Source organism: Protopterus annectens, chromosome 12.part0 (genome assembly GCF_019279795.1).
Source record: "Protopterus annectens isolate FY-2018-M chromosome 12.part0, PAN1.0, whole genome shotgun sequence".
In the NCBI taxonomy this organism is placed as follows: Eukaryota; Metazoa; Chordata; order Ceratodontiformes; family Protopteridae; genus Protopterus; species Protopterus annectens.
Window position 1 is genome coordinate 822,398,943 of NC_056746.1, and position 14,832 is coordinate 822,413,774.

Genomic DNA, 14,832 nt, shown 5'->3' on the forward strand with positions numbered 1-14,832 from the left:
CGAAATCTCCCAAATGAAAAGAATCACTGGCAGTGTATGGTTAGAAGTCATACCTGCTAGATTTCCCATGAAAAACACTGACTTAGGAGTTTTCTCTTAACTAGCTCCTCGGGGACTTTTCACTTGGTAAGCAGCACTGAGGCTGCATGGTGAGCTACACTGAAATACAGTACAAGGAAAAAATACAGTGTGCAATATTAAAGAAAAGGCATGTAGTATTGTACAAGAAAATGCAAGACGTATGTCCAAATTTGAGTTAGACGCTTCCATACTCATTCGATTACGATATTAGATGCTGCTAGTAATATCAACAGATGACAAGTATTTAGTAGTTAATAGGTAAAAAGACAATAACACTTAAGTTCTTAATAAAAAGTTTGTGTGTACGGGGCAGTGTTCACTAGGGCATTGTTAGTGAGATCCGTCAGCAGCAGATCATGTTTCACCATAACGTCGTAAGCAAGTAGTGCCTGTTAAAAACAGTCATGTTGTTAAGGTGAGGTGTGTGTGCGTGTGTTTGCTCCACAACAATACTGTGAAAGTAAAGATTCCCAGCCACCGTGATGATCAGTAAGTACATTTGTACTGTTGTACATGACTTGCTGAAGACAGTGTTTGGCTTTAAATAACTGACCACAGAACTGTTGCAATAAACCGTGATAAGCTGACAGTTACAGCCCTAGGGTGACGGGAAAACAAAAGTTGCAAGGATAGTAAACCTGTGACCGTGATTCAAGCAGCACCCACTGTTCTACGGTGCAAAATGAACACTGATGGCCAGAGGTTCGTTCTGCTATACCTGTATGTCCAATTCGGTGTTGCAGCAGTTTTGTCATACAAAGGTTCGATGCTGGGAACGGGGCGCATGTTACATACTTACCTTGACGTTAGGGAATGTGTTGCCGAAGAGACTGGTCATTCTGCGATGGGAACGCAGGTCTCCTTCCGTATACAGCTCCTGGGCACCTTCCCTTGTCTTCCCCTTAGACTTGGCATTAAGCGTGGATGAGTCCCGCACTTCCCGCACAGCGTCGCCGCCCGCCTCGGCGGCTCTCACTGCCACTGCCAGCAGATCCCGCAGGTGTACCGAGCCGTCTCTCCCGACCGCTGGGGAGTAAACTGCCCACATCTTCCAGTAGCCGTAGTACATGAGCACGAAGGCAGCGACAATGGGCACGTAGAGACTGAGTTTTGTTAAGCGGATTCCATGCGGCATGGCTTTTGGCAAAGCCTTGGATTCCGGTACTTGGAAGGTACGGACTGCCACTTCCGTAGGCACGGGACGGCACAGCAACGGGCCGACTTCAGGGTGTACTGCAGCGAGAGGTCGTCACAACTTGTTCTTGTCGCTGCTTACTTCCTCCTTGGCGTAAGCAAGCAGCTTCTGCCGGCTCTCGAACTCACTGTTTCTACATGGCCACGTCTGCACCGAGTCTGTATTTCCTGCTCGGAAAGGAGGGGCCCTCCCCAGTGACACGTAAATTAACAGGTGGCTTTTGAAGTGGCGTCCCTGCTCTGTGCCAGGAAAGTAGCGTGCAGCCGTACCGAGCTCAGAGGTCTTGGCTTGTTACGGCAAAAATCGGGTACCTGCCGCACCTCGAATCCAGGTCACTCTCTATACAGTTAGCTTTTTGTCACTTGGGGAGGCTAACAAAATGAAATAAATGCATGTATTTGCAGAAGTCTGAGACACGTTTCTCGTTAATTAATGACTGGATCCCTTACAGTTCTAGCATGTAAAATCTTGTATCTTATAAAATGCAAAAAAAAAAAAAAAGACAAAACTCGAGAGTAAAGTCATGACATGCTGGCCACAGCTCACACGTTTGAATGCACAGTAGAAGTAAGCAGGGGAGGAGCATATGTGACCATTAGGTTAGGCACACAGCTATAGAAAGCTTCTCAACTGTACAGATTTTCGCAGAACGTCCAGATTTTTGCCTCGTATTTTTGGCGTGTTCCTCCTAAAGTCTGTACTTTCTGACAAATAGCTGAGGATTGAAGCCATTAAATAATGACAAACGTTTGAATTTAAGACTCCACATCCTTCAGAAAATTCATGCGAATGCAAAACCTATTATTCTATCAACTTTCTAAGTTTGTAAGAGCAATAGTTAAAATCTGTCCCTATTTGTCCTCCATCATTTTAGGCTTTGTCCAGATTTTTTGCTCTATGAGGTTGAGAGGTATGCTGTGTTATAAAATGTGTAATTCTAGTGACAGCTACACCCTGCACAAGTTAAACTGAAGGCTCCAAGTGTGTACAGTGTGGACACAACTTTCATGGATGCAACTTGCGCTATTCACGTTTCTGATTCAGTCCTGGTATTGTGTGTAATTCTTTGACAAAGATGAACATCACGACGATTGAATGATGGCAAAAGTGCGGTATTTGTCAAACAGTTATAATAAAGGTGCTTTTTCACCAGTAGAGAATGTGTTGCCCCCCCCCCCCCCCAACACACACACATGCCAAACCAGTATTTGGTGCAAACTTCTACCAAAACATCAGCGAAAAAATAATACTCATAAAGACGGATAGGGCTTTACGTTTAAAACACTCTTACAAGCTATTTAATAACTTTATGGCATCTGTTGCTATTAAAAACAACACAAAAATCATCAGAAGGTAACAGGTGTGCAAGCCTCTCCTCCACTCAGCAGTTCTGAAGTATGAGCATATTATCAGGCCCCCTGTAAATCTGAGTAACAGTTTAAAGTCTTTAGATATCGGCTTACTAAAAACATTGTGCAATGATCGAGAGGCAACTACAGTGCAGACAAATACAAGAAACCTCCTGCAGAGGATGTGGACCCAGATCTGTGCTAGTTGACATAATTTATTTTATGGGATAACTACAGTCAGGGTGTCTCACTAAAGTTCAACAAAAAAGTCAGTAAAAAAGCACAATTCAGATGCATGTTTTTCAACCAATGTTCTGTTACCCAGCAGAATAAGTGACATCTGAAGATGGTTGTCTAGAGCTATCTTTAGTAAACACTAATTCTGGAATATCTATAGACATCAGTGCATTTGTACCTTATTTATTTAGTTAGTTAGTTAGTTAGTTAGTTAGTTAATTTGTATATTTATTTATCTTTGCTGACTGGGAAAGTCTAACTGGGATAGATGAAATCTGAAGAAGTAATAAGGGATCTAGGGACCCAAGTAGATGGTCAGCTTTCCTTTGATAACCATGTTGCCAAGGTGGTTAGAAAATCCTTCTATGTGACCCATCTGATCACGAAAGGGTTAGCATCAAGATCTAAGGATGTAGTGGTGCCCCTCTACTCTTCCCTCATCAGACCCATTACTGAGTACAATGCACCAATTGGAATGTACCTGGCTAGGCATCTCCAGCAGCTGGAGAGACCACAGAGGTACCTCACTAAGAGGATTACTGGCCTCAAACAGTTGCCCTATGCAGCACGATTGAAAAAACTAAGGCTTTTCTCTGTTGCATACCGCCTTCTCAGAGGCGATCTCTGTCTAACATACAAAGCCATGACCAACCCAGAACTGTTGAACATGCTCCATCTTAGCAAAACCAAATCTACTCGAGCTACACGCTCTAGGGATATAAACCTCAGAACAACAATGAATAGAACATGCTGGAGGGATAGATTCCCTTCGCAAAGACTTCCCTTGCTATGGAACAAGATCCCGATCTACATGAGACAGAGCCCCTCACTATCACTCTTCAAAAGGAACCTTGACGAGTGGATGGGTAACAGAAAGTTAACACCAGGAATCATACCAACAGCTCTCCTAGATAGGGGCCTAGGGTACTAGCTGCTAGATCAAGGGCCTAAGGAACTAACCAAAGGGGCGGTGAATACCGCACAACGTGGCTGGGCTAATATATGCCTTCGGGCAGATAGCCCAGTACCTACCTATGAACCTATAACCCTTTTTCAGCAGAGGCCTGGGGAGAAAAGCTCCAATATTCACATAATAGGCAATATGCAGCATATTTTCGTTTTCTACATTGTATGTAATATCTTCATCTTGGTTACATATACATTTTTTATACTTAATTAGGTTCAACAAATGATTAAACCTAACCTTGTATCATACAATTTGTGACTATAGAAAGAGGAGAAAATAAGCAATTGCCTGTGTACTTGTATAAGGTCATAGCAGGCAGAAATACAAATATAAACAAATGGAGACAAAGATTAACATTTGGGCTGAAATTAGTAAGAAGTTGTACAATAAGGGAAAATGAAAATTAAGTAGAAGTATGCAGTAAAGTGTTTTCAGTAGTAGATAGAGGCTAATAATCATCATATGGAAATTTTTTTACAGAGCAGATACTGCAGCTTGTCTTTTCTTCAGGATTAGAAATTATCAGCAGCGAGAAGTGCCTTGCAGGTGCTATTTTAGCAATCTTTTAAAGCATTTGTTATTTTCTGTATATTTAACTCTTAATAGGATGGAGTTCCACAGTTTTCAGACAGACTGAGATTCTGGCAGAGTTTTTTGAGTTAGTTACAGCTAGGAGAGATTTGTTATTAGAGCGTAGTGTTTTGTTGTTGCTGTATGGTAGTTATAATAATGAAACTGTGCCCTGCCCCATGTGCACTGTTACATGGGTAGCCTATAGCTGATGCATATTGTGGCCAGTGAGGCCATACATGGTTAAGCACAGTCTGGCATTTTTGTATGCATCATTTGTACAGTTGTGAAGGTACTTAGCTGTTGTGTACTTAGGCAGTGGCTTGCCCACCTTTGCAACTGATGGAAAGTGTGCCCTGCACTTTGCACAGTGAACACATATTACAAATATTTGATGCGCAACATGGCCAGTCTATGCATGTGTAAGCACAGTCTAATATTACAAGAACATATATACTCACTGACTTGCTTTTATTCAAAAGAGTTACATTTTTGCTTCTGTTCCATTATATATGACTTACAAGAGATCTTCTATGAACAATCATCTTTAGATGACCACTGAAAAGCCTTGCATTACTATTAGCTCTAAGCATACTTGTCAAAAGTGGGGGAGGGACATCTCTGCTTAGTCCAAACAACTCCCATGCATTTCAGTTGCAGGGCTGTCCTCTCTCTGTTATACTCTGAAGTAAGACTCATTCAACAAACTTTCACTTTAATGAATACCAGTATACAAGTCAAGAGGATAGCCAGGCATACACCACAAGTGCCAAGGCAGTCATTTTTGAAAAAAAAAATATTTTACATTAGCTTTATTTTAAACAATGTGTGTGTGTGTGTGTGTGTGTGTGTGTGTGTGTGTGTGTGTGTGTGTGTGTGTGTGTGTTTGTGTACATTTCTATTTATTGACTGGGGCAATCCTCCTGGGCTAATTGCCTTTTTTCAGACCCCAGACCCAGAAATAACTGAAATTATAGACTTTAGTCAACTCACGTTACTCTATTTAAGGTTGCAAAGAAAGTTTTGAAAACAAAAACTATATAGTCTTACTAACAGAAAAAATGTCCATGCACAGATTTTACTATTACTTAAGTAAAAAGTCCAAATGTGCAGCTAACTCCAGGTCCAGCTAAAATGACGTTGTTGCAAATAGCAAATGGACCAGTTTGCTACCCAGACAAGCCCACTCCAGGTCCAGAATTATATATTTTTTTCCTAGACCTTCCCAGTGTATGCAGTTGGAGGCATCATTCCTTCCCAAAACTCCCTCCCTCTACAGGCATATGGACCTTGGAGGCATCATTCCTTCCTGAAAAATCCTCAGCAGGTATGAGGACCCACCAAGGACTGAGGCAAAATAATAGTCTCCACTCAAACTCCTGTCCTCTGGTGTAGGGAATAATGTACCTCTCCTTCAAATGTTAATATATCTGCTAGAGCTTAAAAAGCTCTTTTTTTATGCTAAAATAAATCACACTATCAGTGTCATAATATCCCATTAACCAAACATGAATAAATTTTTACCTCTAGCGAAAACATAGCGCTACCTCGCTACTCTTAAAAGTAACAACATTTCATAATGTAACAACATAATATTTGAATGACGTGATGGTATTAGCAATGATTTAAAGTGAAAATACTTAAAAGTGTAATACTCTCTACTCAATTTTACATCACATTGCCCAAATTCATAAAACTTTGCTACAGCGTGCTAAGTGAGTTTGTGTAATGAGTGTGATTGAACAGGGTAGGTGCAATTCAGGGAACATAGCTACACAGTGAAGCCAGCCAAAATAGCATGGCCAGTTGTGATATATGCTAATGACATAATCAAGTGTTGTGTATACTAATGAGGCAAAAACATGGCAGAGTGATTCAAAATGTTTAAACGTTATGTAGAAATGCTGTGCCCATCTTTGGTTTGTACTTGAATAGATGATCATGTTAAGGCACATTAAATAATGTTAAGGTTTGCCATAGCCATTGTCAACATGTATCTGCAAGAAGGTCTTATAACAGCAGCTGCAGCTGAATGTGTGCGACATCACCTGAGGCAGAGGGTTTTCTGACTGTGCTTAACATTTCATGCCCTGCATGACAATGACATAGTGAAACATTATCGTGTGAGCTGGAGCACCATGCAGAAAATAGTGGATGGATATCTGCAACAAATGCAGGCCTGTAGAAGTCATGGAGTACCCTTCCCAGTGGATACTAAGTTATGTTTCACTTTACATACACCAGCTGCAGGGACCTTTCTGCAACCTGCAGGTGACACAGTGGGAATGTCACAAGCATCTACTTCGAAAATACTCCACTAGTTTCTAGATGCCATGGTTCACCATGTCAGGGGACATATGTGGTTCCCATATACCCAAGAAGAGAGAACAAACACCATGTGGGACTTCTTTGCTATAGCCCACAATCCAACAGTACTGGAGGCCACAGACTGTACCTACACTGAAATAAAAGTCCACCTGGTGAACTGGGAAGGATGTATGTGAAGAGTAAAGGAAATCACTCCATCAACTGTCAGGTGGTATGTAATGCATAGGACATTATCTACAATGCATGTGTAGGTCACGCAGGTGGTTTCAGTGCCTCACACATATGGCACACCTGTAACCGCTAGCAATGGTTTGCAAGGGGTGACTTTCCACAGGGCCATCTGGTAGGTATACTGGATATGCCCTGGAAATGTGGTTCATGACACCTATCAGAAATACACATAACCCAACTCATCAAGGTTACAACCTTGCTGTGTTTCAAGCTAGAAACATCATACAGCATGTGTTTGAGCTGCTAAAATAACAATTTCTCTGCCTAGATACAGCTGGTGAATGAATAAAAGCAAGTCACCGAGTGAGTATATGTGTTCTTGTTTACTTATTTACTGGTATTTTTTTACCAGGAAAGTCTAACTCAACAGTGCCCTTTTTAGCAGGGTCTTGGGGAGAACAGCTCCATTATACAGACATCATGGACATCATTTGTACTGTTTCATCATTTACAGTCAGTTTCATTCACGAGTAACAGTTCCATTATTGAGACATCCTTGCCAAAGATTTCATTACAAGTAACAGTTATATGGGTTGTATGTGAAAACACTTTTTAGACATAAGGAGGTATATTGCAGTGCAATATCATCAGTATATAGGTTCATAGGTAGGTACTAGGGCCTATACAAGCCTAGCCAAAAAGGTACCCTGGCTTTCGCCACCCAAGAAAATTATTTTCCTGTGCCCCTGTCAAGCAGAACCACAGAAGTGATCCCCAGGGTGAATTTCCTATTACCCATTCAATCATCAAGATTTTTCTTGAAGAGTGCTTATGAGTATCCCTGTTTGACATAGATAGGTAGTCTGTTCCAGAGTATGGGAAGTCTCTGGGACAGGAATCTATCCCTCCAGCATGTTCTGTTTATTGTGGTGACAAGGTTTAGGTCCCTAGAGCGTGTAGTTCAGAGGGATTGGGATTTCTTTAAGTGGAGCATGTCTAACAGCTCTGGGTTTGACATAGCTTTGTATGTTAGGCAGAGATCACCTCTGAGTAGGCGATATGTGACAGAGTAAAGCTGGTGTTTTCTGAGTCGGTCTGCGTAAGGCATCTGTTTGAGACCAGTAATCCTCTTTCTGAGGTATTTTTGCAGCCTTTCCAGTTGTTGTAGATGTCTTGTGAGGTACATAGCAAAAGGGGCGATGCACTTTATAATAGGTCTAATGATTGATGAGTAGAGGGGAACAATGACCTCTTTTTTTCTGGATGAGAAACCTTTTGTGATGAGGTGTGCCACATAGAAGGATTTCCTGACCACTGTGGAGATGTGATTATCAAAGGAGTGACTACTGTCCACCTGTGTCCCAAGGTCTCTTATCACACTTTCGGTGTTAAGTAGACTACCGCCTATGTGGTAGTTCATGGATACAGAGTTTTTACCAAACGGGATGACAATGCACTTTTTGGCATTGAGCTTGAGACCATGGCCTTGACACCAGGCATCTGTCTCAGTGATGCCCTTTTGTAGGATGTCCACATCATTTGGAGTTTTGATTATGGCTCCTAGTTTGCAGTCATCTGCAAATTTAGTTAGTCAATGACCTTCTGTGTTAGCCTGCACTTCAGAGAAGTAGATACCAAACAGGAGAGGACCCAGGACTGAACCCTGTGGTACTCCACTTGTCACTGGTCTGAAGTCTGATTTGAAGTCTGCTACTTTCGCAGTTGGCAACCCATCTTGTGAGACATGGATTTATACCTAGTTTAGTGAGTTTATCTATAATTCCAGAGTGGGGGATGGTGTCGAATGCCTTGGCACGATCTAGATAGGCTGTGTGAATGACCTTACCCGCATCTATGGCTTTGGTGACTACTTCAAAGAAGTCTTTCAGGTTTAGGAGACATGATCTGCCTTTTACAAGCCCGAACTGTATGGGGTCCAGAGATTGGAGATCTCCAATGTCTTTGTTTATGAGTTCCATGATGATACGTTCCATGGCCTTGCAGACCAGGCTCATCAGGCTAATGGGGTGGTAGTTCCTGGGGTCTGTTGTGGCCCTCCCTTTGTGGACTGGGATAACCATCGTGGTGTGCCATTCAATGGGCACAAAGCCTGAGGTGAGGCTATGACTGAAGCTGCTACTTAGGTGGGGTGCCAGTTCATTCTGTAGTTTGTGTAGAAGACAGCCTGGGATGTTGTCAGGTCCCATGGATGCTGTGTTATTGGCTTTGGAGAATGAGGTTTTTACCTGTGCAGCCGTGATTACAGGAACTTTGCATTCTTCCAGTATAAAGATGGCCCTTTAGGGGGTGAGAGGGGGGTAAAGTTAGCACTGAATCTATCTGCCAGGATGTTGGCAATATAAGTTGGTACTGTATATTTAGTGTCATTGTGCTGTAACTCAGAGCAGATCTGAGTGTTGCCATTGAGATTCTTGACATAGCTATAGAATGCTTTGTGGTTGTCTTTAGAATCAGTGGCGATTTTATTTTCATAACTAGCTTTGGAGGATTTTATGAGGGATCTCAGCTTCTTACTGAGGCTGACCAGGGAGTTCCTCCAATCGTGAGATTTTACTCTTTTTTGCAACAGTTTCTTTCTTCTGTTGTAGAGTTGGTTTATGGCAGAAGACCACCAGATTGGCTTCCTTTTTTGGAGGATAGTATCTTGGTTCTGTTAGGGATAGCATGATCCATGCACTCGTGTAAGTGCTTCTAAAGTGCATTTGTGTGGGATTCAGCAGTTGTACCTCTGTTGTCCATCTGCATGGGTGTCGTGAAGTTTGCCACTTCTGTCTTAAGAAGCATGAAGTTGGCTATGGAGACATTTTTTACAGTTGTTTTCATAATGGGGGGTGGGAGAGGGATGTGGATGTCTACAGTAATTAGCTTGTGGTCGGATCTGACCAACGAGGAGCTGACCTCTCGTGTGGAACACCGGTCGCCCATCTTGGTGATGACCAGGTCTAGGATATTGCTGCCCCTGGTGGGGGTGTGGATAAGTTGATCCAAGGTGTTGGAATTGATGATTTCCAGAAAACATTGAACAAAAGCGTTGGTACATGAGTAGTTTTCCCAGTTAATGGAAGGGTAGTTGAAATCACCCATTATTAGAGTGTTGGGTAGTACCTTACTATTTTCTAGTGTATCAAGAAAAGAGGGAGTGGGAATCCTGGGGCATGGTGGGGGGCCTGTAGCAAGCTACAGTCTGGATTGCGGTTTTGCCCAGAGTTAAACTTGGATAATCTCGGATGCATTATGCTGAGCAACTAGCTTGGAGGTGTGGATATCCTTAATGAATATGGACACGCCTCCACCTTTAGTGTTTCGGTATGGGTTTGGTGGCTGAAACGTGTGGTATGAATTACAGCCTGGTAATGCAGGGGTGCTCTCTAGAGCTTTGAACCAGGTCTCTGTCACTGCACAGATGTCAATGTTCTCCATTTTAAGGAGTGCCTTGAGTGAGTGCATTTTGAGGTTTAGACTTCTAGCATTGAGTAGCATTACCCTCAGATTTTGCTTGCTTGTACCTGTTACGGTGGTGAATTTTTCACTTGAACCTTGCCTAAAAAAGGCACTATAGGGGTGGCAAGAGTCTTTGCCAGTATCCGGAATCCCAAGAGCGACAGGTGCAGGCCATCTCTGGCAAAGAAGCGTGGTCTCTCTCACACACACACACATATATATATATATATATATATATATATATATATATATAGCGAGAGAGAGAGAGAGAGAGGTTTTACATAAGAATATTTGTTACTATAAAGTCATAGGAAGATATAATAAAGACTTAAAGCAGCCGAAAGAAATTAAGGAGGGGAGGAGGTGCAGGAAAGATAAAGATGATGAAATGATATATGAGGGTATAGTTGTGATAATAGTGCATTGAGTTTTGTACAGGCAGCATTATGGTACAAATTTGTATAGCTATATTAGTACCAGCATTGGAGGCACTCTACTAGCTTCTGGAAAGTGACTCAGTAAGGAACACAAAGAAGCTATATCAGGTTGCAAGGCAAAGACAGAAAGATAAAGAAGATAGTCAGAGCAGCAACCTGGTCACCAGCCCACAGGACATCAAAGATAGATGGAAGGAGCAACAACCTGCTCCCCAGCCAACAGGACATCAAAGGCAGATGGAAGGAGCAACAACCTGGTCACCGACCCACAGGACATTAAAGGCAGATGGAAGGAGCAACAACCTGGTCACCGGCCCACAGGACTTCAAAGGCAGATAGAAGGAGCAACAACCTGGTCACCAGCCCACAGGACATCAAAGGCAGATAGAAGGAGCAACAACCTGGTCACCAGCCCACAGGACATCAAAGGCAGATGGAAGGAGCAACAACCTGCTCACCAGCCCATAGGACATCAAAGGTAGATAGAAGGAGCAACAACCTGGTCACTGGCCCACGGGGCATCAAAGGTAGATGGCAGGAGCAACAATCTGGTCACCAGCCCACAGGACATCAAAGGCAGATGGTAGGAGCAACAACCTGCTCACCAGCCCACAGGACATCAAAGGCAGATGAAAGGAATACTTCCAGTAGCTTCTGAATGAAGAAAACCCCACAGAAGCTGTACTGCCTCAGAAACAGCTTATAATGAGAGAAGAAGAGGAGCCCACCTAAGAAGAAGAAAAAGTAAGAATAGCATGAAAGACAATGAAGTCAGGGAAAGCAGCAGGCTCAGATGAAGTCACAGCTGACATGATAAAGATGCTGCATGAGATAGGGGAGACATGGCTCCTGAGGGTACTAATAGCAGTGTGGAGAGAAAGCCGTATCCCAGATAATTGGAGAATAAGCAGACTCATGCCAGTGTACAAGAACAAAGGGGACATCCACAACTGTGGACAGCACAGAGGCATCAAACCCTTGCCACATTGCATGAATGTTCTGGAGAGGGTGACTGATAAATGGATATGCAGAGTAGTAGAATGTGAGATGGGAGATGAGCAGTTCAGATCAGGATGTAGCACAACAGACCTGATCTTTGCAGTGAGACAGATAGCTGAGAAACTAGAGATGAAGAAAGAGTCCAACTAGGCATTCATGGACTTGGAGAAAGCATGTGACAAAGTCCCAAGAAGCTGATTTGGGCAGTACTGCGGTGGTTCAAAGTCCCAGAAACACTGGTAGAATTAGTGTAGGCTATGGACAAGGGCCCAATGACTCAAGTGCAAACAGTGTTTTGCGTCACAGAGGGGTTCCCATTGGGAGTGGGTGTGCACCGGGGTTCATCTCTGAGCCCACTGCTGTTCATACTGGTGATGGACTACATTATCAAACAGGCTGGAGGGGACAGATCAGCAAAGCTGCTGTATACAGACAATGAGGCATTACAGGCAGATTCTGAGCAAGACCTTTAGCAAAGGATAGAGGAATGGAATGCAAAACTGAAGGCACATGGGATGAAACTAAGCACAGATAAGAAACTGGTAATGGCAGCAAATTAGGGAAATCTGAGGAAGCTGAGAATTGAGATAAAAGGGAAGGTAGTGGAACGGGTAAATAACTTCAAGTATCTGGGAGGGGTGGTTGAGGAGAAGGGAAGTCTGAATGAAGAGGTAAAAGCTAGAATCAGGGGGGCTTCAGCCAACTGGCATAGAGTCTCAGTTGTAGTCTATGACAAAAGAATACCAAAAAGATGAAAAGTAACCAGTGACCAGTACTGCTGTATGGTACAGAAACCTGGGAAGCAAAGGCAGAGCAGATGAGGAAGCTAGAGCTGATGGAAATGAAGTGCCTGAGAAGGGTGGTAGGGTGCACACTGAGACAGATGAATAAATGGGGACATAAGAGCAGAAGCCAAAGTAGCTCCAATTGCAGAAAAGATCAAAAAGAACAGATTATGGTGGTTTATGTGCAGAAAACAGAAAACAATCTGCTGAAGAAGATTTGGGACAGACAGGATGAAGTTAAGAGGAAATGAGGACATCCAGCAAAGAGGTGGAAGGATTGTGTGAAAGATGATCTGTGACAGTCAGGCATGAGTGTAGAAGAAGGTAGAAGTGTGGCATTGAATTGAGAAAGATGGCGACAGTTAACAAGGTACCCCAGCCCAGTGTAGAAAATGGGAAAACGGGGGGCCGATGATGATGATGATTTCACTGCTTGGGATCTATTAGTGAGGTAACTAAGAAAATAGTTAATTGAGAAGGATGATAGCCCATAGGAAGAAAGTTTAGATAGGAGAATTTGGTGAGTGACTGTGTCAAATGCCTTGGATAGATCCAGAAACAGGGCTAAGGTTAGATTACTTGAATTTCTATTGTGATTTATTATATATGTGAACCTTAGAAGGGCAGTGGTTGTACTATGATTTAGTCTGAAACCATGCTGTTAGGGAGGCAGGAGGTTATGAGAAGTAATATATGTAGTAAGTTGAAAGTAAATACATCTTTCTAAGATTTTGGATAAAGGTGAGAGAATGGCAGTTGGTATATAATTTGTGAGCTCTATTGATAAGCTGTCCTTATGGGGGATTATTATACAGGATTTTTTCCATATGGTGTGGACATTTTTTCATGGACAGAGGGGTTTATTAGACCTGAGACAGGATATGCAAGGCTATCTGCAGTGAATGTGAGGTACTCAGATGGAAGTTGGTCAGGGTTAGTGGTTGTTGTCTTAAGAGTACATCAGTATTTTTTAATTGTAGACATTGGCACTGGAATGAGTGAGTGTGAAGGTCTGTTGTGACTTCAATGATTGGAGTAGGATGGCTGGATTTGTTGAAGTTCTTTTGTTTTGTAGGAAGAAGATTACTGCATGTATAACATGCAAGTTAAACTGTGAAGCAATGCCTTTGGAGTTATTGGTTGGAGAAAGGTAAAGTTGGGTTGATTTTTCTGGTATTCACTAGTCAAAGTACTAACAGGATTTCATGATTTTACTGAAATTTTTTATGCTGATGGACTGAAAACTGTATCAGTGCTTTTTTGTGAAAATTGCATTAACACATTTCCATGGTTTTGTTGCTATAAAGTGAATATCATTTCAATTGAATTTTTACATTGTGAATCACATTCATAAATTGATTGTCTATGCAGTAATACATTTGTTGCTTCATTCTAAAGGATTTAGCATAACGGGATGAGGGCATGAACCAAAAATTCATTCATATCAATACAGAGGCTGTTTTGAAATCTGCAGTCACCTTTTATGTAGGTAAAAAGCCTCCCAATTCCATGTAAGATGCATAACGTTTTGCAACCCTACTTAGTATAACAAAATATGGCATTTATACAACTTGGGGAAATCAAAACCTAAAAAATAATTGTCTTCCTGTTGGGTCAGTCCATGCATTGTTCAGTCTCACTCAGTATTTCAAGTGTTCAGTATTATTTTATGACTTTCTCTACTCCAAAATGCTTTGACTTGGGGGAGGACTGATGAACTAGTATAATTTGTTTTTTTGGCTAAGGCTTTTTCTCCACACTGTATCCTTTGCCTTCAAGTCTATGACATTTATTTGTAATTTCCATTCCTTTCAAGCTATTCTTTTCATTCTTGCTTGCTTTGGCTTTCTTATGACCTCATCGGCACAGCATAAGTGGATTGATTGGCTATGAATGTCCATGGCTGGGGGTTGGCTTTACTGACTGAATATATCCATAAAGATTTAAAAAGAAGGCATTAAAAGTCATGGACATTCAGAAGCCATATGTCTGAAACTCATTATGTCCTTAAGGGGTCATTTGCATATGTCCCATGGGCCTCTAATACAAGAGGTTTAAGGTATCACACAGTGAAAACTCTACCTTGGCTAGGTTTTTCTTGCAGTTTTTACTCATTGGTTTGTCTGTGTCACCGTTTTACTCTTTGGTTCAGATGTTAGTTAGAATACTTTGCAGACACCTTAATGGCTATGAACATCAGCTGGGTTTACAGGCCTTGTATTTCCAAAGTATAGTCAAACAGTCCACTTAT

General features: G+C 42.1%; 1 protein-coding gene across 1 annotated transcript in view; it reads right to left on the bottom strand.

The window, feature by feature from the left end:
• LOC122816819 (inositol monophosphatase 3-like) overlaps positions 1-1,739 on the bottom strand; it is a 405,603-nt gene extending 403,864 nt beyond the window's left edge. The window contains exon 1 of the mRNA XM_044089860.1: positions 881-1,739. Within this exon, the coding sequence (XP_043945795.1) occupies positions 881-1,216 (336 nt within the window). The 5' untranslated portion in view covers positions 1,217-1,739. The remainder of the gene's footprint in view (positions 1-880) is intronic.
• Positions 1,740-14,832: the final 13,093 nt, after the last annotated feature.